Below are 25,711 nucleotides of genomic sequence, written 5' to 3' on the forward strand. Positions count from 1 at the left end.
CAGGTTTGATCCCTGGCCTTGCTCTGTGGATTAAGGATCTGGCATTGTCTCAAGCTGTGGTGTAAGTCTGCAGCTGCAGCTCCAATTCCAACCCTGGCCCAGGGAACTTCCATATGCCACAGGTTTGGCTGCTCAAAAAAAAAATCCTATCCCCACTTTAACACGTTTACAGTCCTAGACTAGGGGAGGGGAACACACATACAGATACCATAAGGCATGAACATTAACAAAGCTTCTCTAAACAAAGTCTAGCTTAAAGAACTACGGTAGGCTTTGAAGTTTACCAAATAATATATATATACATACATACATATATATATATATATATATATATATGTATATATTTTTTTTGTCTTTTAGGGCCACTTCAGTGGCATATGGAGGTTCCCAGGCTAGGGGTTGAATTGGAGCTATAGCTGCTGGCCTATGCCAGAGCCATGGCAACATGGGATCTGAGCCGCGTCTTCAAACTACACCACAGCTCACAGCAACGCCAGATCCTTAACCCACTGAGTGAGGCCAGGGATCGAACCCACGTCTCATGGATGCTAGTCGGGTTCGTTAACAAAACGGGAACTCCAAGAAATAATTTTAATGTGATGCAATATATATAGTTAAATAAAATGTGGGTTACATAAAACTTCAACAAGATACCACTTCACACCTAGTAGGATGGCAATTATCAAAAAAAGAAAAAATAATTAAGTATTGGTGAGGATGTAGAGAAACTGGAACTCTTGTGCATTGGTGGAGGTAAGGTAAAATAGTGCACCTGCTGTGGAAAACAGTACGGTGGTTTCTCGAAAACCTAAATACAGAATTGCCTTAGGATCCAGCAACTCCACTTCTGGGTATATACGCAAAAGAACTGAAAGAAGGGATTTCATATATTTGTACACTAATATTCACAGAAGCATTATATATAATAGCCAAATGGTAGAAACAACTTAAATTCTATCAACAGATGAATGGATAAACAAAATGTGTTATGTCGTATAATATTATTCTGCCTTAAAAAGGAATAAAATTCTAACATGTGCTACAACATGGATAAACTCTGAAGAGTGTGCTAAATGAAATAAACCAGTCGCAAAAAGACAAATTTTGTATGATTTTACTTAGAGCCCTAAAATAGTCAAATTCAAAAAGACAGAAATTAGAATGGGGGTTGCCAAGGGCTGAGGGGAGGAGGAAATGGGGAGTTGTTTATGGGAACAGAGTTTCAATTTGAGAAGATGAAAGAGTTATAGAGATAGATGGTAGTGACGGTGGCCATGTGAATATACTTAATGCCACTCAACTGTAACTTAAAAATCATTAGAATGACAAACTTTGTGATGTGTTTCACCAAAATAAAAAAAAAAAATTAAGTGGGATACACATATCCTTTCATGTTAAATGAGGAGTCCATTACAAAGCTCTTTAAGCAAAGCACTCTTGACCATCAAAATCTCTACGACCTTGTGTTTTTGTTAATATCAGGAAGCAAGCATCATTTTGTAAAGAGCACTGAACTTGCAGTTATTGTTCAATTTTACCAACTTCTGCTGTTGATTCCCGGCCAGCCCTTTACTGTTTCCTGTAATACTTGGTTACCAGACTTTTATCAGATTTTTTAAACAGGCAGGACATTTTATATGGGAAAGGAAGGTTATTTCCTTAATATAAGTGTTTCCTTCTGATATTATACCATTTGATGAAAACAAAATAATTAAACATTTAACCATATTAAATGTCTACAACCTGAAAAATAATCTCCACAAAAGCCTTAAGGATGATAAAGACCAAAAACAAATTGTAAAATGTGTTCTTTTTTTTTTTTTTTTGGCTGCCCCTGCGACATGGGGAAGTTCCTAAGCCAGGGACTGAACCCACACCACACCAGCAACCCAAGCTACTACAATGACAATGCCAGATCCTTAACTTACTGAGTCACAAGGGAACTCCTTAAAGTGTGTTCTTTATGGCTATTTTTTGTATTGTGAAAATTATATCCCTTCTAATCCTCTGAATTTTAAAATTTGAAGATCATGTCTTTGATTGCAGCCTCAATAATCCCCTTACTCATCATTTTCTTTGATTCCTACTCCCCAAATCCTTCAGTTATAATCTCTCAGTAATAATCTCGAGTTCTATATACATTCAAACATCTAATTTTCTTTGCTTCTGGGCTATGTTTTGCTAACAAACCACTTACAATAATGTCTACGTAATAGTATCTATATTTATTGTTTCCAAACTGAACTTTTCCAGTAGACTGTTTATCACTTTTTCTCTCTATTCTCAACTCTGGTGGTAGACATTAGGGCTGTTCATACATACTGCAGTGTACCAGTACACTGCCCTTTTCCACCCTCTTTGAAATTAGACCTGGCTGTAAGACATGCCTTGGCCAACGAGATGTGAGTGAAAATGCATGTATCACTCCTCGGTTGAAAGTTTTAAGAGCTTACACATGATTCTCCATGTTGTGTCCTCCTTCTATTCCCCTCCCCTCAATACTGCCATAAGCAGAGAAGTATCTGTGGATATGGAGTCCCATTAGCGTGAGTGATCGCTAGGAAGAAACTTCACACTGACTTCCACTGGAATATGTGTGAGCAAGAAACAATCTAAACTTAAGAGACTGAGATTTTGAAGTTGTTAGCACCACACAACCCAGAACCTAGCCTACCCTGGCTGACATACACCACTTAGTCCCTGAAGTAACTATTTCCATTCTTTAAAAAGATTTCTAGCATAAATTCTCTCAACCTCCATCCTCACTACTCATAAACTGATCAGTAACAGGACTGTCTTGGCTTTTTCACTCTTAATACCATGATTTATTCTTTACTGTTATTATTATAATATATTTAAAGAACATTTTTACCTTCCAGGTGGTTTTTACTCTGTTGGGAGGTAGAGTTCACATGCTCTATGTTTAGGTTGCCTGTCTTAATCTTGTCGCTAGAAAATAGAACAAAACATACCAAACACATATCAGGTATCATGGATTATTATTTAGTTTATCCTAAGAAAAAGAAAGGAAATAGCATTCCTTAAACAATTGTTATACACATGTGCTGTTCCAGGGGATTAATGTATATTATTAACCTGTTTCTCATAATAACACTTAAAAGTAGCTACTATCTTCATTTTACAATAGGAGATTAAGGCTGTGACAGTCAAATTAATTTGCACAATAAATAAAATCCAAGCCTATGTGTTTACATAGTCCTGCTCTTTTTTTTTTTTTTTTTTTTTTTGCTTTTAGGGCCCCACTGGTGGCATACGGAGGTTTCCGGGCTAGGGGTTGAATCGGATCTACAGATGCCCGCCTGCACCACAACCACAGCAACATCAGATCCGAGCCACGTCTGCAACCTACACCACAGCTCATGGCAACACCAGATCCTTAACCCACTGAGCAAGGCCAGGAATCCAACCCCACAACCTAATGGTTCCTAGTTGGATTCGTTTCGGCTGTGCCACTACAGTCCCACAAAGTCCTGATCTTTCTAGTAACTAAGGCTACCACTTTTTAAGAAGTATTATGAAATTGAAATTACCCTGGCAAATAGTTTCTCTAAGTCCTTGTTTTTGTTTTTTGTTTGTTTGTTTTTAGGGACACACCCACAGCATATGGAGGTTCCCAGGCTAGGGGTCGAATTGGAGCCACAGCCACAGCCACAGCCACACAGGATCCAAGCCGTATCTGTGACCTACACCACAGCTCATGGCAACACCGGATCCTTAACCCACTGAGCAACACCAGGGATTGAACCTGAAACCTCATGGATGCTAGCTGGATTCATTTCCACTGCGCCACGATGGGAACTCCCTAAGACTTTGTTCCCATGATTATTTTAATAAAATGTGACTGGTTGTTTTTTTTTGTTTGTTTTCGCAAATCTGGCTTTTCAATAATGAATGTAATAAAACACAGCCTAATATCAAATTAGGTGTTTTGGATTAATTAAGAGCAGAAAATAGTGGCTAAACTGTAAGCTGTAGATATGCTTTAGATGTTACATAGGGAAGTGCAAAGAAACTACTAATAGTAATAAAATTGGTATTCAACTAATTCTTAATTCTGAAAACATTTATTACTATTAACCGTCTATTTGCACTTCTCTATGTAACCTCTAAAACATATCCACAGCTTATGTGGCTGTATTTTTTATTACTTACTAAGGGAAAAAGTATCTCTTTCATGGGACTGGGTTGTAACAGAAGAAATTTACCCCAGTTGTGAGTTAAGAGATGTTAGAGATGGTTGAAGAATTAAACAATTAGCCCAATGACTAAGATACACGAATTTAAACCTATGGTTTAAAATCTGTAGCATATATCAATAGTTTTTGGTGGCAACAACAATAATCCATTTTACTCTCTAAATTTCCTAAAAATAAACAGTTGTTATTTTTGGAATCAGGAAATAACTATTAAAAATAGAAACGTGAAATATCAAATAACCTGCAATATATACCAGGTTACTCTGAGCTCAAGCTCTTTCCTTTATATTTAACTGACCCCAAGCTCTGAAAGTTACTTCAAATAATTAACAAGAGAGAATCATGGAAGAAAACATTCCTCTAATTTGTGTATTACCTGAAGGATGCGGCTTCTTTACTACCACCGATATCCGTTACTGTACCATTTCCATCAATAATAGGCGAGTCCAAATTAGCAGATCCATTACTGATATGATCACTACTTTCATATCCAGACTCGGTTCTTTGCATCTGCCAACTGTCACCATGAACTTTAGTTTCTTTGAGGCCTTTATTTTTCTCTGTTCCCTTTCCATTAAATTCAAGGGAACTCCTGCTTCCTGTTTCCTGCTTCGTTTCATCTTCATATATAGTCATTAAACATTTTTGTTTTGGATTCTCTTTTGGCCAATTATTAAAACTCTGATCTTTGCTACATTTAGATTTGTTACTAATATTTGATTTATGTCTTGGACTATGCTGCCTTCTTTCACTTTCATTAAAGATACTATCAACATTTAATGTTTCTCTAATAGGTTTCCAACCTCGGTTTCGGCTTTTACTGCTGCCATTATAGCTGCTTCCTTTATCCCGAGAATCTTGGCTACTATCTGTATCATATCCAGTACCACTGTCACTCTTAACTTTGCCAGTAACTTTCTCTCCTGAAGCAAGAATCTGGCATTTACTTGAACTTAATGTTTGTGCAGAAGCTCGACTCTGGTGGGCAACTCGGTCATGTTTATATGGTCCTTTCCCTTGACTATGATATAGATGTGAATTCCCATACTGTCTAAAGCCATTGGAGACAGGAGGTGATCCAGACTTGAAATGTGGAAGGTCTTCATCAACCAAATCTTTAAAAAATAAATGAGTAAATAAAGATACAAATGAATTACTTTTCAGAGCCACTTTTTACTCACAAGCCAAATACCCTGTTTGAGAAAAAATGTTAAATAGTAATAAGCAAACCATAATTACTTAAATCACATAGTGCTTTGAGATTGAAAAGTGCTTTTTCAGTCTATGTTTATGCTTGATGAGATACATTTATAAAATAAATGGTTATATAACAATTTTTCAAACCAATCTCTAAAGTAGATCATAATAGTTAAAAGCAGTTTAAAAAAAGTTATTCTATCTCATTCATAATTAATAAAAATCATAAAAATGAAAATATTTTCCACCTCTTATACTGGTAAAGGTTTAACAGTTTATTAAACCAACTGCTGCTGGAAAGAGACATCTAATCACTGTGGGAGTACAGACATTGTCAAAAATTTTAGAAGACAATGGTGCCAACATCTATCAGAATTGAAAATAAATATACCCTAACCCAGCAATTATTCTGAAAGAATTTTTATGCTATGGTTATACATAAAAAGTACACAAAGATACCTGTGAAAGTATGTCACTACAACAAAAATCTTAAATCAAGTTTTTAAAGTCTAGCGGCATCAGTTAAATTATGGTATGTTCAAAAGAAAAGAGCATAAAACCATAAAAAGAAACACATGCCCATAATGAACTGGAATCTATTAATAGTGCAATAGACAGAAGCTCAAAGAATGCAGGGAAAAAGTTCTTTTCAATCACTTTTATAATGTTCCTCATTATCTGAATGTACCATACGGGTGAACTGAATTTATAGCTAAAAGTAAAGTTGAAACATAAAAGCAAACAAAAGTAATCCCAGCTACAAACGAATAAAAACCAGGACAAATTTTATAGATTTAATAGGTATATTAAGAAGAAATCATACTGAGATATACAATATGTACATAACATATAAAGAAATTATATTAAATCGTACTAAAGTTAGAAAATTTAGTTTTCAAATAAGATTTTAGCTGCCCCTTTTCAAATGAATGCTATAAGTGCTTAACTTACCTCTCTGTCTGCCCAAATCTCTTCTTTGCCCCCTTTCCAAATCTTTCCTTTGTGAGGAAAGTAAGTTTTTCTGTTCAATGGCTTTTAGAGCACATTCTCTGGAAATATCTTTTATTTTTTCCCTTTGATCATTGTGGCTTGACTTAACTGTAAAAGAAACCATTCTTGTAATAATAACATAGACCATTTTTTAAATTGCTCATAAAAGTACAAACTGAATTATATTAAAATTTTAAGATGTTATTAACAAGATTAAACCATACAAAAAACTTGCTTAACTAAAAACTCAATATGATTTATCCTTATACTGGGGACACATGTTGTCTTTTAAAACTTCGTGTATACTCTAAAGAGAATGGAAGGGAAAAAAGAGAAAGGAAAAGGGAAATAATGAAAGATAAAGGTAATGTTGGTTACTATGGGTCAGGCCCTATTCTAAGTGTCTAAACTCATTTAATTTTCTAAGGTGGGTACAATTACTGTCTCCATTTGGATCAGGAAACTGAAGCACAGAGAAGCTGAAAGCTTGACCAAGTTCATATAGCTTGTTGTCTGGGACTATGGACACAAATTGTCTGGCTTCAATGTTTATATTCTTAAAATGTAAAGTATATTCAACTTTACTTTTAGCTGTAAATTCAATTCACCCATATGGTACATTCAGATAATGAGGAACATTATAAAAGTGATTGAAAAGAACTTTTTCCCTGCATTCTTTGAGCTTCTGTCTATTGTACTATTAAGAGATTCTAGTTCATTATGGGCATGTGTTTCTTTTTATGGTTTTATGCTTAAAAGTAGGTATCTCTGAAAAAAGATAACGGCTTAATCAAAGAGTATTAATAATACATACGAGGTAGAGTATAGGAAAAGGTATAGCTCCATTAAGAACTTTTAAGAGCATTTATTACAGTTCTTTTTAATGATAATTGTTAATTTGGAGTCTTATCACCACTGACTAAATGGTTTACTTTTATGGTTAGACATCGTTTCATTAATACATTTGAAAGTTGTTTACAAAATCATCCTTAACATCCACCCAATTAGAGTTTTACATATTTATAAACCATAACTACATACCATTTGTGATCTCTTATTTTGGACCCTAGTCACAGATCTTGGTTTATGAAAATTAAAGTTACGGAATGAAATAACAAAACAGTTGAATAAAAATAAGGTGAAAAATAAACTACAACCATAATAACTTCAAGCTACTGTTGCATTCATGGATACTAATTTTAATTTTGGTATATGACCCAAAGTATTAACGTGTTTTTCCTCTCCAAGTTAATAATTAACTCCTTGAAGGAAAGGCCATACTATAGCTTTCTTCAGTGACGGTCCAAATTGCCTCCAGCCTGCTATATAAAAGCCTTCAGTGCATGGAGAAACACAAACTCTAGCTGGGTCAAATTGTTCAAATAAATTACAGGTCTCAGAGACTTGCTTAAGTCAAAAGACAAAATTTTGTTTCTATTTGTTACTTTCTCCTCCTGGCCAAAGAAAGCTAGTTAAGGACTCTCCTTTAAGTCCTTACCAAGAATTACAGATTCAATAAGTGAAGACGAAAACTTAACTACTCAAGAACAGTATAAAAATTACAATTTAAATACATACCTGGTCCTCTACCACCACTTGTTTGTATGTGGCTCCGAGTAAACGATGAAATACTATCTACTTGAAATCTCTGATTTTCCCTCTGTTTTGTCTGATCACCAAATCCATTTTCTTTTGAATTTTCTGACTTAGAAATTGAGGAATTTTCACATCCTTAAAAAGAACAACAAAAATGTGTCATCCCCTTCCTCCTTTCCACAGGAAGAAAAGACGTTTGAATCATTTTCTCAGACATTTTTAGTAATGTTGAGAAAATTAATTAAAAACTTAGAGGACGGACCTCTTTTTTAAGGATTTCTATATGCTCTGTAATGCATCCAAAAATGACCCAGCTACTTTGGACTTTTCCAGCATTGTACTAACTCACTTTAAATCTCAATATGTACTGCTAGTAAGAGCTACCAGCCAAGTATCCACTTCCATGTTTGTGTGGTCATTGTAGTGGGTGGCTCCTGAAGGTGCTTCTGAGGCCACAGATGATAAAGGTTTTTGGTTTGTTTTTTTTTTTTTTTTTGTCTTTTGTCTTGTTGTTGTTGTTGTTATTGTTGTTGTTGCTATTTCTTGGGCCGCTCCCGCGGCATATGGAGGTTCCCAGGCTAGGGGTTGAATCGGAGCTGTAGCCACCGGCCTACACCAGAGCCACAGCAACGCGGGATCCAAGCCGCGTCTGCAACCTCCACCACAGCTCACAGCAACGCCGGATTGTTAACCCACTGAGCAAGGGCAGGGACCGAACCCGCAACCTCATGGTTCCTAGTCGGATTCGTTAACCACTGCGCCACGACGGGAACTCCTCCGGTTTTTGGTTTTTTTTAAAATCTTTTCTTTTTTTAGGGCCACACCTGCGGCATGTGGAGATTCCATGGGTAGGAAGTAGAATTGGAGCTGTAGCTGCTGGTCTACACCATAGTCACAGCAACACCAGATCTAAGCCATGTCTGTGGCCTACACCACAGCTCACAGCAATGCTGGATCCCTAACCCAATGAGTGAGGCCAGGGATCAAACCTGTGCCTTCATGGATGCTAGTCAGATTCATTTCCACTGAGCCACGACAGGCAACTCCCAAGAAAGGTTTTTTTTTTTTAAAGACTAACTTTAAGTATTAGAATTTTTCTGAACTCCACTTTACTGAAACTCAGTTCTGAAATCATCCTCAACATTCATTTCATATTCTGTATATTATTATTCCTATTCCTACTGTGACTGTGCTAACAAAAAAATACTAAAAAAGAACTTTTAAAAAGACTTACCTATATTTTCTGCAACAGATTTATGATGTGACCAGATGATAACCTGCTTGAGCGCATCTTCAGTGGAAACCGCTGTGCCATCTGGGTTTGCGTAAAACAAAAGCAGTGGTTGGAAGTGGCATCGGATACACTTGGAGACTACATCTTTCCATCTAGTTCCAACCTTTAAAAAAATCACAATGAATAAAAACCAAACATTGCAATCTATGTCTTCAATAAATTATTCTGTATATTAAAAAATTTTAAAGACACTCAGATACTAGCAGTTCAACTGTTCATCACACTACATGATTAATTTTATTTTGTTTACTAACTAGTCTAAATAAAAATCTTTTAAACATCATCATTAAAATACTGATGAGCAATATGTGTATACTTTTTATATCAAGGTTTAGACCATCAAGTTTTTAAAAGCTTTGCACATACATGGTTAGCTGACTTTTGACGAAGACTTCAAGCAATTTAATAGAAGAGTCTGGTCAAAAAATGGTGCTGCAACAACTCAATGGTCATGTGAAAAAAAATCAACTTTGACACCAATCCACTAAAATTATAAACATTAACTCAAAATGAGTCATGAAAAAACTATAAAGCTTACAGGAAGAACAGAGAAAATCTTAACCTTGTGGAAGGTAAAGATTCCTTAGATAGGACACAGAACAAATCACAGAAGGAAAAAAAATATAGAATGAACACCAAAATGAATTATTAACTTCTGCTCCTTGAAAGACACCATTATGAAGATTTAAAAAAAAAAAAAAAAAAAAGCCACACACATCTCACATAGGACTGGTGTGAATAAAGAATTCCTACAACTCAGGATCTGGTTTGCCACAAGCTGAACTTAAGTTGAGATGTGGCTAGGATCTGGCATTACAGTAGCTGTGGCCAGCAGCTGCAGCTCCAATTCAACCTCTAGCTTGGGAACTGCCATATGCCTCAAGTGTGGCCTTAAAAAAAAGAAATCCTACCACTCAATAAGAAGATAATACAACTTAAAAAATATATAACGCATTTGAACAGACAGTTCACCAAAAAGACATAAGAAAAGTCAACAGGCACATGAAAAGATACTCAAACATTATCAATCATAAGGGAAATGCAAATTAAAACCACGTGAGATAACATTATGCATTCACTAGAAGGGCTAAAGTTAAGATGACTATCAACATAAAGTTAAGATGCTGCTGAGATGTGGAGGAACTGGAACACTAGCACACTGCTGGCAGGAATGTAAATTGTACAATAACTATGGAGATATTTTGCCAGTTCCCTGTAAAGCTTAACAGGCACTAACTATACAACCCAGAAATTCCACTTCTGGGCATTATCTAAGAGTAAAGGAAAGCAATATGTTCATACAAAGACTATTCATACCCCCACAGATGAATGGATAAATTGCTATAAAAACAGCAATGAAATGAAGCAATGACACACACAACATGAATGAAAATTAAAAGATATGCTTAGCAAAGGAAGCCAACCACAAAGGAATACATATTCTAAGAGACCATTTATATAAAACTATGGAATGAGCAAAACTCATCTATAATAAGAAGAGTGATTTCCTGGGGCCCCAGGTGGAAGACTGACAGCAAAAATGTTTTATTGGCTTTCTTAAGTATAATAAAATAAAACCATCTAGTTATAGTGTACAAGTAAATGAGTTCTGATAAATGTACACAATAATGTAATCCTCACTCCCAAAACCTCCCTTGTACCATCTTTGCAATGCCTGGCAACCAATGGCCTATTCCCTCACTTTGTTTTTCCCTTTTCTAAAATTTTATACAAGCAGAATTATATTATTTAGTTGTTTGTGTCTTACTTCTTGCACTTAGTATGGTTTTGAAATTTTTCCACATTGTTGCACGTTATCAATTATTCATTCCTCTTTATTCCTAAGTATTATGTTCCATTGTATGGTGATACCACGACTTCTTTATCTAGTCACCTGGTGATGGACATTTGAGTTGTTTCCAATTTTGGTTACTTAGATTAAAATTACCACAACCAAGTACAAATTATGTATGGATACATGTTTTCACAGGAGTGGAAGTGCTAGGTTATATGATATAAATTTATAAGAAATTGACAAGCTTTTCTAAAGTGATGGTTCAATTTTATATTTCCATCAGCCTTCTGAGAGATCTAGCTGTTCCACATCCTTACCAAATCTTGGTATATTCAGTCTTTCTACTTTTAGGCATTCTAACAGGTTAAGTAATGGAATCTCATTGTGAAGTGAACTTGTATTTCTTTTATGCCTAATGATGTAGTGAATATTATTTCAAGGGTAATTCATAAATCTTCTTTGGTGAACTGTCCAAACTTTTGCCTACATTTAATTGTTTTGTCTTTCATTATTGCATTGTAAGGGTTCTGTATATACTCTGAATAGGGCCTTTATTAGATATATGCTTAGCAAATATTTTATCCCAGTCTATGGCTTGTCTTTTCATTCTTCTAACAATATCTTACTAAAGAGAAAAAGTTTGATCAAGTCCAGTTTATCAGTTATTTTTATAGTTCATGTTTACTATTATCTAATAAATCTTTATATAGCTAAACAGCACTTTCAGCATTCTTATCTGATATTTCTGTCATTCTTGGTCTTTTTTTCCTAAAGTAATTTAATATCAAAGCTGGCCTGGAACTTTCCTCAGGAATCACCTGGTTTTAAGTCTAAACCCTCATTTCTGAGATGATGATGATAAACTTTCTCAGAGGATAGAATGTGTGCTCCATACCCCTACCATGTTTGCTCACTCCATGTTACATGATTTGAAGAACTGGAATGGCAGAGCAGGTCTGTTATTATTTATATTCCTTCAGGGTATACATCATGTTTTCCTACTGCTTTGTGTATTTGAAATTTTTTAATTAAATGCTATTTATTTTTTATTAAAGTATAGGTGATTTACAATGTTGTACAAATTTCTGCCGTACAGCAAAGTGACCCAGTCATACATATATATATATAAATATAAATATACACACACACACATATTTCTCATATACACACACACACACATTCTCTTATATTATTTTTCATCATGGTCTATAGTCTTAACAGACACCAAATTAAAAAAGGAGGTAATGAAAATAGTGAAAAAATTAAGAACATATTATCAACAGTAATGCAGATTACTTTAGAAAGGAACTAGTAACTATATGGAGGAACCAAGAAAAACTAAAGAATTCATTTGCAGGGACAAAAGCTGAGTTAAAGGCATTGGAAAGCAGAATGAATAATGCAGAGGAACTAATAAATGACCTGGAAGATAGACTAAGAGAAATCACCCAATCAGGACAATAGGCAGGAAACCAAATTAAAAAAAAAAAGTGAAAGCAACGTAAGAAATCTATGGGATAATATAACGCATGCCAGTATGTGAATAGGAATTCCAGAGGGGAAGAAAAAGACAAGGGGAGTGAAAATATATTTGAAGAAATTATGGCTGAAAATTTTCCACATCTAAAGAAGGAAACCTATTCAGATACAGGAAGTACAAAAGACCCCAAACAGGTGGAACCCAAACAGACTTATACCAAGACATAATAAAAATGAGAAAAGTTAAAGATAAGGAGAGGATTCTAAAGGCAGCAGGAGAAATAATAGGAGTCGATTATAAGGGAACCCATAAGGCTCTCAGCTGATTTCTCTACAGAAACACTACAAGCCAGAAGAGAGTGGCAAGAAACATTCGAAATTCTAAGAGGGGTCAATTATAAGGCTCATCTTGTTGGTTTCTCTTCTTTCTTTTCAACTGCATGTCATCCACTGTCTAAAGTAGTTACTTCATCTACTTCATTTTCTAATTTTTAATACTGGAGGGCTTTAATGATGCTATTATAATTAAGTTAAATTAACTTAATGATATGATAATGATAAAATGACATAATTATAGAAAATGATTATTACATGTAAATAAGTACTTAGATATAATAATCTTAAATATTTACATATAATAATTTTTTAATAATTACATCATTTTTATCATTATCATATCATTTATCCCTAAGAAGTAAAAATAACATTAATTATTCCACTTAGTAAAGTGCCACTTACCTCTTTCACATTTGCATCATCAAAAAATACCCATTTGGAAGTCTTGGTATGAAAAGCAAAGGCACAATAATGTCGGCTAGTGTAGCAAATCATGCCAACTAGGTGAAGTTCACTATTTCTGGCATTTTCATCTGTAACCCTGTAAAAAAGCTGTTTAAAAATAATGTATACTTAATATTGCATCTTCTTTAAAATGAGGAACAATAATTTGATGAGTCATGCATTCGATTCTCTATGAAAAATATTTCACATACTGCCCCAAACTGATCTTATATTAGTACTGTTTACATTGCACTGTAAACAGAATTACTACTTTCAATTAGTCCATAAGAAACATTAAGTCCACTAAAATGTATTTACTACAGCTTAGTTCAGTAGCACAGTATCTCTAACACAGAATTGACACTTCAACTACATAAACTCAAAATTTGAGATAAATTACACATTTCCTGATAATTCATGATTGAATCACATATTTTAACATACATTAAACATATTATATGTAAGATAATTTAAAAGTTTAATTGTAATATAAACCAATTCAAAATACATGAATTAAGATGGTAATAAGCATATTAGGAGATCAGTGCTATAGATAAATTTTAAATCTCAAATTTTTCTAATATGTATTTATAATCATTATCATACACAAATATGTACACATATACATATAATATCATACCATCATCATTCACAATTAAAACAGAGATAGAACATGTGTGAGTTTAATTTGTAACTAAAAGCCATTCCTAGTCTAGGCAAGAGAGGCATTTCTGTTAGCCTAATTTGATTAACTTCATTATAGTTACATCAGAATATTATTTCCTTTAGAAAGAAAATTTAGTTATGAAAAACAAAAGCACATTATAATACAAGAGGATGTTCAGAGAAATTTGAAAACAAAAAGGAAGAGAAATAAAAACAGTTGTAATACCCCAGGAAGATAAAGATGTGTTGCTAGATTCCGAACAACATCTTCGGTCAAGTCAGAATGCTCAGAATCCCAGACTAAACCAATTGTAACAATCTCTGGGCAATTCATTAAAACACGTCGAATTTTTATTTTTTGGCCACAATTACTCTACAGAAAAACACAAAACGCAACTTTTGGTATTTCTGAAACAGATATAACACAGATAATGCCTTTAAAAGTTTGTATTATGCAATAAACACCTTAATATATATTAGACATTTTTTCATCATATTAAAATGACTTTTAACAAATTGCTTGTCTTAATGATTGATTAAACATAAAGTTTAATTCAAAGTACTTTTCTTTGATAATTTTTGTATATCTGTTAAAACAACAATGCAACCTAAAAAAGCAGAAATAAAACATATCCACTCATTAATAACATCACATGAGAAAAGAATATTTCACTTGTTATGCTTATTTAAAGAAAAACAAAAAAGAAACTTTCTCTTTAGTCAAAAGATAGACTTTACAACTTAAAAAATTAACATACACTTCCTTAAATCCTTCAAGAAGTTAAGAGTTTTTAAAGAAATAATTTGAGATAAACCGTTCACATGGTATAAAGTTACCTAACACTGAAAAAGTAAATTCTTAAAAATTAATTAAGATATAACTAAGGTTTGCTTGATAATTTCTAAATGTCTATTTTCAAATTTACAAAGAGAAGAACACAAATGTTCTCCAAATTATACTTACAGGACACTTCCTATAGTCATCAGTTGTATTCGCTGCTTGTAGCAATTCTGCAAACATTTCAGGCTTAAAGCGTTCATGCCTTTCTATCATTCTTTCAACTTCATTGCTATAAAAGAAAGAAGTAGTCCCAAATCTCGCCTATAAACTTAACAAAGATCTAATAAATTTGCATCAAAGATACTAAGTTATCCATGTAGGTATGATCACTTTTTATGTCTTAAAACACAATTTTGTTTGAAAAATTAACCACAAAGTAAATTCACATGAAATTAAAAATTATGAAATTTGGCAGATGCATAATGAAAAAAATTAGGTAAGGAACAAGGTAAAATAACATGAAATCATTCCATTGCTTTCAACTATATGAATGAGGTAAGATGCTCTGTCTGAAGGTAGTTCTAAGTTAACTGTCTCCCTGGTCCACAAACTACAAAAGCCCAGACTTTAAATTCTAAATATAATCTCTTTTTTTTTTTTTTTTCTGTCTTTTTGCTATTTCTTTGGGCCGCTTCTGCGGCATATAGAGGTTCCCAGGCTAGGGGTCGAATCGGAGCTGTAGTCGCCGGCCTCTGCCAGAGCCACAGCAACGCGGGATCCGCCCGCGTCTGCAACCTACACCACAGCTCACAGCAACACCGGATCGTCAACCCACTGAGCAAGGGCAGGGACTGAAACCGCAACCTCATGGTTCCTAGTCGGATTTGTTAACCACTGCGCCACGACGGGAACTCCTCTCTTTGTTGGTAGTAAATATTAAATACCAGTTGTTAAATGTTTACTATGTTCCAGGCTTTACATAAATTGTTTTTGCTTTTTTTTCCCTTTTTTAGGGCCACACCTGCAGCATATGGAGGTTCCCAGGGAAGGGGTCCAATCGGAGCTATAGCTGCTGGCCTATGCCACAGCTACAGTCACGCAGGATCCAAGCCACGTCTGCAACCTACACCATAGCTTATGGCAATGTGGGAATCCTTAACCCACTGAGCAAGGCCAGGGATTGAACCTGTGTCCTAATGGATACTATTCAGCTTCGTTAACCACTGAGCCATGAGAGCAACTCCCCATAAATTGTTGCTTTTAATCTTAACAAAAATACCAGTTTTAATGTTCAAACAATTCTTATTATGTAAAGGCCAGGATTCATTTTTGGATCTCTAAGCTGATGTTTCATGGATAGAAAGAGAGGGAGGGCAGAGACAAGCATGGAAAATTTTTACTTCAGGTAAATGTTGAAGCCTTAACTGCAATACACCTAACAGAGGATTATCTTCACTTCTTTCCTTCTTTCTGCTTACCCTATCTTCCACCACCAAGCAGGGACATGGTGGAATCAACAGGAGACATGGCCACTACAAAGGTAACACCTTAGCAAAAATGAAGAAATCATCTATGGTTCCATTTACCATTAAACTTGTCATTTTAAGCTCTCCTTCATGGTTCCAAAAACTTGCTATAAATATAAGTAGATATACATTTTGACTAATATTCTGTACATTTCACTCAGTGATACCTATATGTGGTAAATCAGAAACAACCGAGATAGACATCATTTAGTACCCCTGATGGTAGCACATTTGTTAAAATCGGAGAGTAAATATCCATATATATTATAGTTTCATAAAATAAATGCTCAATGTGCCCACATGTGTTATTAACATCTTTGGTGAATATGCTTTTCTAGGTTCTTACCATAGGGCTGTTGTAGAAATGTACCGCACAAATTCTGTAAAGGGTAGTGGATCTGATGATGCTCCACAGCTACGACACACACACTGCAGATGAAAACATGTTTAATTTGTCAATTATAAATTATAAATATAGTATCTAGTAAAATAGTTATGCCATCTCACCTGTTCATACAGAGTCATAGCAAACTTCTGGTGAGTGATACAAGATTTAGAAGTACACATATCTGCATCTCTGCTTGGCACTATGTGGAAATGAATCCTCTCCAATATATTTTCCTAATTTAAAAATTAAAGGACAAATGAATTGCAAATTTTGCACAGGACATTTCAAAATAGAAGTCTTTTTAACTTTACAAATTTAAAAATCTTAAGATGTTCTAAACTTTTCAATTTAGGAGCACCATACATATTTTCAGCTTTTTATCTTCCTTCTTTAACCAAATCTTCAAATGTTGTTCAATTATTTGCCCTTTGCAGCATTTGCTATAAAAAAATATTTTAGCAAAACAAACACTATAATGTAGCATGTGACTTTAATGAAGATTTTTTAAATTGGGAGATCCCGTTAAGGACCTGGCATTGTCTCTGTGGTGGCGCAGGTTTGATCCCTGGCTCAGTGCTGTGGGTTAAAGAACCGGCATTGCTGCAGCTATGGTACTGGTCACAGCTGTGGCTCGGATTGGATCCCTGGCCTGGGAACTCTTATATGCTATGTGTGCAACTAAAAAAAATAAACCCAAACAAATAAGATTTAAAATAATCATTTCATGGTGGCTGACATCTAGAATTTATTATTAGAAAACAAAATTCCCTATGTTCCCAACGTCCTCACATTGAGAAAAAGCAATTAATAACAAAATCTTGCTTGGATCATTTGAACAGTCTATACAACTTAAATCAAAATATCAATGATTAAGGCTTATGATACCTGCACTAACACCATAATGCAAAAAATCTGCTCTGCGACAAACTTCATGAAAGTTTGGGTTTGTAATAAAGATCAATAAGGAGTATTTATTTCTTTAACAAATTACCTTTTTTACTAAAACTTAACCAATGGATTCTTTTACTAGTTAACTTCCCCTCCTCTGCCTCGGGACATTTATAATCATTTGGTTATTCAAGCCTGGATTTTTAGATATTCCATGAAGTGTTACATAATGGACAGTACATTTCATTTAAATGCAAGTAAAATGATAAAAGTTCAGTATTGTACAAAACAGATTTATATTTCAAGTAATGGATCAATTATATGCTAAATATGAAAAGCATATTTCATGACTATATGTGCTGTTTTTGTCACATTTTAGTCAATATGGCAAGTGTGCTAAGCAGTGCACCAGTCAAGGAGCTTTCCTTTTATCTAAGGAAACAGTCAAGATGCTCACTAAAAAAATAACAACATATAAACGCCAAATGAACTCTGTAGAGAGAAATAAATTCTTTAGAAATTTGCACAACTAAATGGAGCATTTTGATTATGCATTATTTAGTAGGCATGATTTAGACTGAACTGTAACAAATAATAGATTGGATAAATTTTGAGTATTTCAGGAACTTGAACAAAGGCTGTAAAACAGGAATTTAAAAGATATGTTTGAGGAACAGAATGAAATCATCTGGAAAATCATCAAGGAAAATTGAGGAAGGAAGCCAAAAGATAAATTAGAGTTTAAATGTAAAAATCCTTAAATGTCACAAGTGAGTCAGATTTGAATCTGAGAAATATTTGGAGAGCCAACATTAATCTGAAGAAAATTATATTAATCTGGTAGCTGTTAAAAAACAGACTCTAATTCCCATTATGGCTCAGTGAGTTAAGGACTTAATGCTGTTTCTGTGAGGATGCAGTGTCCATCCCTGTCCTCGATCAGTGTTGCCACAAGCTATAGTATAGGTTGCAGACTTGGCCTGGATTCAGTGTAGCTGCAGCTGCAGCTCTGATTCAACCCCAAGCTGGGAATTTCCACATGCTGTAAGTGCAGCTGTAAAATGAAAAACAAAAACAAAAAACAAAAAACAAACAAAAAAACACACACAAAAAAGTGCAGCTGTAAAATGAAAAACAAAAAACAAACAAAAAAGAAAACAAAAAAAAACTCTTTGGAATTCTCTTGTGGCTCAATGGGTTAAGGATCCAGTATTGTCACTGCTGTGGTATGAGTTCAATCCCTAGACCAGGAACTTCCACATGCCATGGAGTGCAGCCAAAAAACCAAACCAAACCAAAACAAAAATAGACTCTAAGGAGATAGGCTGAAAGGACACTAGTAAGGAAGATTCAGCAATACTGAGAGTAGAGGCCCAAGCTAAGAAGTGGTGACAGGGAAATAATGTGGCAAGGCAAACTTTAAAAGGGTTTCTGATGAAAGAATTTATAGTTTGCTGAAGACATACAAGACTAAGAAATCACTACATCTTAAATATAGGTGACATCTAAGTATTTTAATTCAAAAATTACAGCAGCATAGGGAGTTCCCGTCGTGGCTCAGTGGTTAAAGAATCCGACTGGGAACCATGAGGTTGTGGGTTCAATCCTTGGCCTTCCTCAGTGGGTTAAGGATCTGGCATTGCCGTGGGCTGTGGTGTGGGTTGCAGACGCGGCTCAGATCCCGCGTTGCTGTGGCTCTGGTGTAGGCCGGCGGCTATGGCTCCAATTCGACCCCTAGCTTGGGAACCTCCATATGCCACAGGAGCAGCCCAAGAAATGGCAAAAAGACAAAAAAAAAATTATAGCAGCATAAATAATCAAAACCAAAGTACATAAAACACCATATGGACTTAAGCTGAGCTCTGAAGTGTAGGTAAAATAAGAATCTACTGAGCAGTTCTGACACATTGTTATAAATTTATGTTTTATTTCTCTCAAAAGGTACATCACTTAAGGAATACAAACTACCATCCTGATTTAAGGATTATTGGAAATACTTACAAAGCACTCTGCAGCATCATCCATAAGACCAAGCTGAAATCGCTGCTCATCTTTGAAGCTTTCTGCAAGAGCATGCCGTATGTTATCGGAGGGAAGTGCTTTTTCTCGACTGTGTTGAAACTGTGCAAATATTGTCTGGGAATTAACAAATACATCAGCCAGTAAGTTTAATGCCAACAACTACAAAAAGACTTGAGTAACTTCATTATAACACAAACTCAAAACTCTACACTCAGAAACTAATACAGTCTTTTGCTCTAAAATTCCATACAAAAGTTATTTACATCGGTAATATGTAGGCATAGTTTCCCCAGCCTATAAATCAAATTTTAGTGCATAACAATTAAATATGTGAAATTCTCAGGTCCCATCCTCAGAGATTCTCACTGAGGTGGGGCCCATTTTTAAACTGTTTCCCAGTTGACTGTGATCTAAGTTGGTTAGAGCTTTGCAATAAATTGCTTTAAATCTTAAAGTATACAGCAGGAATTAAAATTGTATTACACAAAAATATATAATCAAATAAAACTTAGTGGGAACTCAATAGTCTTGAAATAGTGGGAAAAATCATTCAAGAACATGTGATTATAGGTGTTACTCTCATCTTCTATTTTCTTTATTGAATTTAAGCAAGAAAAACATTTAAATAAGTTCTAGTTTCACGATAATCATCTTAGGTATGGGGGAAGTGGGGAAAAAATAAGGTTTGCAGTGATAAACCACCAAATAAGGACTGGTCATATTAAGTTCTGTATTCATTAGCTCAAGGGATATGTCATCTCAAAAAAAAAAAATGCCTTTAAGATCAATATTTGGTAGGCCTGGAAATATTTCAAGAATCTGTTCCACTGATGCAAGAAAACTGAATTTATAAACAAGAATTTTTTTGTTTTGTTTTGTTTTGTCTTTTTGCCTTTTCTAGGGCCGCTCCCACGGCATATGGAAGTTTCCAGGCTAGGGGTCTAATCGGAGCCGTAGCCACCGGCCTACGCCAGAGCCATAGCAACTCGGGATCCGAGCCGCATCTGCGACCTACACCACAGCTCACAGCGACGCCGGATCTTTAACCCACTGAGCAAGGCCAGGGATCAAACCCGCAACCTCATGGTTCCTAGTCGGATTTGTTAACCACTGCACCACAATGGGAACTCCTAAATAAGAAATTTTAAGAAAAGGTGTCAATTATATATATTTTATCAATGATATATATTGTATCAACGATAAAAATTTTAGTTGTAATTACAAATGTGAAAAAATTTTCATGTCATTTTTTATTTAGGTAGCCAACTTTTCCAGGTAATGTTTAAGATATTAATCCTACACAAGATTGCCATTCAACTATTTCCTGATTGCTGTGTATATGCGAGGCACGTTTTAAACCAAGAAACAAAGACCCTGACCCCATGGAGCATATGTTCTACTTTTAGTAATGATGAAAAGGCAAATAATTATGTCAGAATGTAGTAAGTACAATAGATAAAAACAAAGAAATACAAGAGAGAAAAATACTGTAATAGGGATAAGGATGCTGGTGGTAGGAGAGAGGGAGGGAGCTCACCTTTTATCTAGGGTAGTCAGGGAAGGTCTCACTGATGGAAAAACATTTGAGGAGAGGGATAAAGGAAATAAGGGTGTTAGCACAAGGACATCCGGAGGATAACCATTCTAGATAAGAGGAATAATAATGAAAACACTCAGAGATAAAAGACAGCTCTGAGAAAAGGCAAAAAAGGACAATCTGGCTAGTGTGTAGCCTGTGTGAGTACATGAGCCCATGTGTTTTGAGGCGGGGGATGTAAGTAGGAGGAGGAGGAAGGTGATGTGTCAGGCTATGGGAAGACCCGGCTAGGAAATTTAACTAGTTTTACAACTGGACAAAAAATTCAAAATTTACATGTGACACTGCTATTTGATCTAAGTTTGTTCTTCATCAACCCTATTTTGCCATGTTCTCAAAAAGAGAATAATAAAATTACCTCCTTTAGTGATTTATTCAAATAGTCTTTTTAGGAACATAAATCAACATAAAGCATGAAAATGGCCTTTTATTTTCCTGTATTATGTATGTGTGTGATAAGAATATTCAAGAATGTGAAAAGACTGAACCGTTCATTTCTGAAACATATTAAATCTAAATTATTGAGTGAATCTTCCAATGACATAAATGAGTTGTTAATATACTGAACTCCCTTTATCCCTATTCCATTTATTCTCATCTGAGCAGTCAAATATTGTATCTAATTAATAAAGGTTATATCACTCCTCCACTCAAAACAATGCCACGACTTGAGAAAAAAGAAAAATCAAGGTCCTCACAAAGCCCTGGAAGGTCACACGCAATCTGGACTCCTATTCTAGTTATTTATTACTCTATATAACAAAACCACCTCAGATCTTAGTTAATAAAAATAACATTTACTTTGATCACAGATCTGCAGTTTGGGTGAGGACAGCTCAATTCTGCTTCACTTGCAGTCATTTAGAACAGTCTGAATGCTGGCACCTGGAATCACCTGACAGTTGCTCACTAATGTCTAGAGCAACAGTGTTGGTTGCTGGTGCTGTTTGTTGGCTGAGACTTTTGCTGTAGCTGTGACAAGGTTGCCTCCCTTACAGCATGGCAACTCACTTTGATGAATGACCACCCTAACAGAAAGAATCAGAGCTCATCACCTATTACTGTCTCCTTTGCTCACAAAGCTTCTGCCATCACTCAGGTTTCCTTCAATATGTCATGCACACCCCAACACCCTGTCTCAGGGCCTTCGCAGTTGCTGTGTCCCTGCTTGCCTGGAAGGCTCTGGTCTACTCTGTCATCTCTTCCAGGTTGTCATTTAAATCTCTCTCACTGAGGCTTTCCTAGCCACTCAACATTCTCTATTCCCTTTCCCGGATTTGTATTTCTTCCTCTACAATTATTATTACCCAACATACTATATATTTTGTTTACTTATTTTCTTCTCCTGCACAAGAACATAGGGTCCATAACAACATGGGTTTTGTAACTACAGCACTGCCCAGAATTTAGTAGTAATTAAAAAAAAATTTGCAAAAATGAATACAGGATTATTTCAAAATAATGAAAAATGTAATGTCCCTAACAATGTTATTCTATTTAGAATATTAATTTAAATTGTCATTATAGAAAAATGGAAACATAAACCTGAAGAAGCCACACATTAAGAATTCATCTTCAGGGAGTTTCCATCGTGGCGCAGTGGTTAACGAATCCGACTAGGAACCATGAGGTTGCGGGTTCAGTCCCTGCCCTTGCTCAGTGGGTTAACGATCCGGCGTTGCCGTGAGCTGTGGTGTAGGTTGCAGACGCAGCTCAGATCCCGCGTTGCTATGGCTCTGGTGTAGGCCGGTGGCTACAGCTCCGATTCGACCCCTAGCCCGGGAACCTCCATATGCCGTGGGAGCAGCCCAAAGAAATAGCAAAAAAAGACAAAAAAAAAAAAGAATTCATCTTCAAAACTGTAATCACTTGACAATAACTTTAATTACAGAGAAACTAACCAAATATGTCAAACAAACAAAACTATCACATAAAATTAAATTATTAAGGAAACAGTAGCAATTTCTCAAAACTATTAAAAGGTTACCTTCAATGCACAAAATATGCAGGCATCTCCCTGACAAACATGCCCCGTGAGAACACGCAAGCTTCTTCGGAATATATCTAATTGCCATAAAACCTAAAAAATAGTGAGATGTGAAGAAAGATATACAATAATATTTATCTCACTGTGATACATATTTTTAAACATTTTTAAAACTATTGATTCACATGTAAAAACCATGACAGGCATAGAACAAGGAAAAAAAAAAAAAACTCCTCAGTTAAGGATTTTATATGAACAGGAAACAATAGGATCGTAAAGAGAAGACTTGGCAAAGACTTGAAAGAGGATGTGATTATAATACTTGGAATGAACTAAAATTTAGGAAGGAAATATAATGGCAGTTGAAAGTCAGGGTGTAAAAAATAAGGGTCAGTATGTAGTGACAAGAAAAAAGGTAGAGGCACGTGTGGTCACTGTATACAGAATGGTAAAGGAGGCATGTGTGTAGTAATGGGGGTACAGCATAACACAAAACAGCTTTCAAAGAATAACCTCAATATATGTGCTGCAATTATCCATTCATCATTTACTACTAAAATACAGAAACAAAATAAGCAAAGACAACAGGAATTGTTTAGATAAATCAATCCCTTACTTAAAATCATTCTAGAAAAATCTAAAATCTATACAATGGGGATAACTGTGCCGGCTTTATAGTTCTTACAAGGATTAAATATGTATATGTAATAATATGTAAAGTATTTACAGCAGTGCCCAGTACATAATTGGCATACATGGAATTCAAGCTGCTCTTTGTTGTTGTAACTGCTATTATAAGAGACAAGTAAGATCTTCAAGTTTCCCTATATCTTTTGGTCATTTCTCAAATAATCTAGGAAAATGCATCTACCATCTCACATTTCTCCCAACTGAAAACAAAGGTTAATAAAAACAAGCAATTTAAATTTTCCTATGTTTCTAATTACTCAATAGCTAAAAGCTATTTCAGAATTTCCCTTTGATGGACACTTTTATTTTAAAAAAAGCATAATACATAATAAATAGGATCCACTTATTTATCACAAATAAACATAAAGAAAACTATATCAAGCCACTTTAGAATCAGATTACTTTAAACCAATAAAAAAGAGAAAATCTTAAAAGCAGCCACAGAAAAGAGGCACATTACAAAGAGTGGAACAAAGATAAGAATGACAGTAGTTTTTTCATTAGAAATAATAATGCAGGCTAGAAGACAGAGGAATAAAATCTTTAAAGTGTTGAAAGATAAAAACTGTCAACCTAGACTTCTTTAATGAGTGAAAATAACTTTCAGAAACAGAAGTAAAATAGAGATTTTTTTTTCAGACCCATAAAAGCTGAAAATTTATCACCAGTAGACCTGTATTACAAGAAATGTTAAAAGAGGTCATCCTTCAAGAGGAAGAAATGATACCAGATGAAAAGCTGGATCCACACAAAGAAGTGATGACCACCATAAATGGTAACTATGTAGATAAGCAGAAATAATCTTCATGATAAAGGTCAGTGGCATGTTCATTTTTTTTACATCACCATAGAAATACTTCTCCATTTTCTTTACCATGTAAGTGTCCTTATTTAAGCTTTTCACCTCCCTAAAATACACATAGCATTTTGGGAGCCAAAGAAAAGGTCAGAAACAGAGGAATATACATAAACGTATTAAAAAAAAAAAGTACTGGAAAAGGGGTAACAGGAAAAGACTTGAAATCATAGAAGCCCTTTCTCATAGCCTGATTCAATCAAAGCATATAATTCCACATCTTCTGGTGTCTGGTATTTCCCTATATTAGGTGTCATTCAATAACTATTTTCCAGCCTTTCTAATAGCATGTAATGCCAGTGGGATTTTTCAGCCAGGGCAAAACAGTAACTATCATTTAAGGGTCCCAACATACACTAGAATTAATGTGTTTCTAATAGCAATTGCTTCTGAGTGAGCTGTAACACTTTCAAGTTTGACACATGTCCCACTCAGAGGGCAAATGAAAACACAAATGTGAGTCAGATGTCTGAGCACTTGACACATTTTAGATGTGTTCATTTATCATGAATTAATCAAGCAATATTCCTCTTTCTACCCTCAGTTTTCAGGAGGAAAAAATTCAAGAGAAATAAAATATGTGAAAAGCTTTTTATTCTAAGTAAAATATTTTAAAGCATATTCTAGGGTCAATAGAGTGATGTTCCAATATTCTAAATCTTCTTCATCCTAAGTACCACACAGCCAATGGTCAGAAGGATAAAGGCTCCTTCAACATCTGAAAATGTTCAACAAAAACTATCATACATCAGAAAAGATATTTTTCTAAGGCAGAAAACTGAATTAAAAAACATATTTGTTGGAGTTCCCACTGTGATGCAATGGGATAGGCAGCATCTTTGGGGGAGGGGCACAGGTTTGATCCCTGGCCCAACAAAGTGGGTTAGGGATCTGGCGCTGTTGCAGCTGCAGCTTAGGTCCCAACTGCGGCTTGGATCTGATCCCTGACCCAATAACTCCAT

At 35.0% G+C, this 25,711-nt stretch overlaps 1 protein-coding gene across 4 annotated transcripts in view; it reads right to left on the reverse strand.

Annotated features, from left to right (window-relative positions):
- USP53 (ubiquitin specific peptidase 53) overlaps nt 1-25,711 on the reverse strand; it is a 56,452-nt gene that overhangs the window by 11,878 nt on the left and 18,863 nt on the right. For 3 of the 4 annotated variants that reach the window (XR_014813105.1, XM_003357043.5, XM_013989339.3), the window contains exons 3-14: nt 23,204-23,296; nt 19,599-19,733; nt 16,829-16,942; nt 16,668-16,750; nt 14,979-15,084; nt 14,241-14,387; nt 13,307-13,456; nt 9,235-9,397; nt 7,983-8,135; nt 6,366-6,512; nt 4,594-5,332; nt 2,873-2,949 (exon numbers count right to left, since the gene is read on the reverse strand). Coding sequence is in view for 3 of the 4 variants with exons in the window: in XM_003357043.5 (XP_003357091.2) it covers nt 2,873-2,949; nt 4,594-5,332; nt 6,366-6,512; nt 7,983-8,135; nt 9,235-9,397; nt 13,307-13,456; nt 14,241-14,387; nt 14,979-15,084; nt 16,668-16,750; nt 16,829-16,942; nt 19,599-19,733; nt 23,204-23,296 (2,107 nt within the window). In the remaining variant the exon portion in view is untranslated. Of the gene's footprint in view, nt 1-2,872; nt 2,950-4,593; nt 5,333-6,365; nt 6,513-7,982; nt 8,136-9,234; nt 9,398-13,306; nt 13,457-14,240; nt 14,423-14,978; nt 15,085-16,667; nt 16,751-16,828; nt 16,943-19,598; nt 19,734-23,203; nt 23,297-25,711 lie in introns of those variants that run through there. The other variant, XM_084973062.1, reaches the window with a different exon arrangement.

This window comes from Sus scrofa, chromosome 8 (assembly GCF_054392235.1).
Source record: "Sus scrofa isolate SSC_HxYL_T2T_F1_AM1 chromosome 8, Sscrofa_HxYL_maternal_Yorkshire_Landrace_v2.0, whole genome shotgun sequence".
Lineage (NCBI taxonomy): Eukaryota > Metazoa > Chordata > Mammalia > Artiodactyla > Suidae > Sus > Sus scrofa.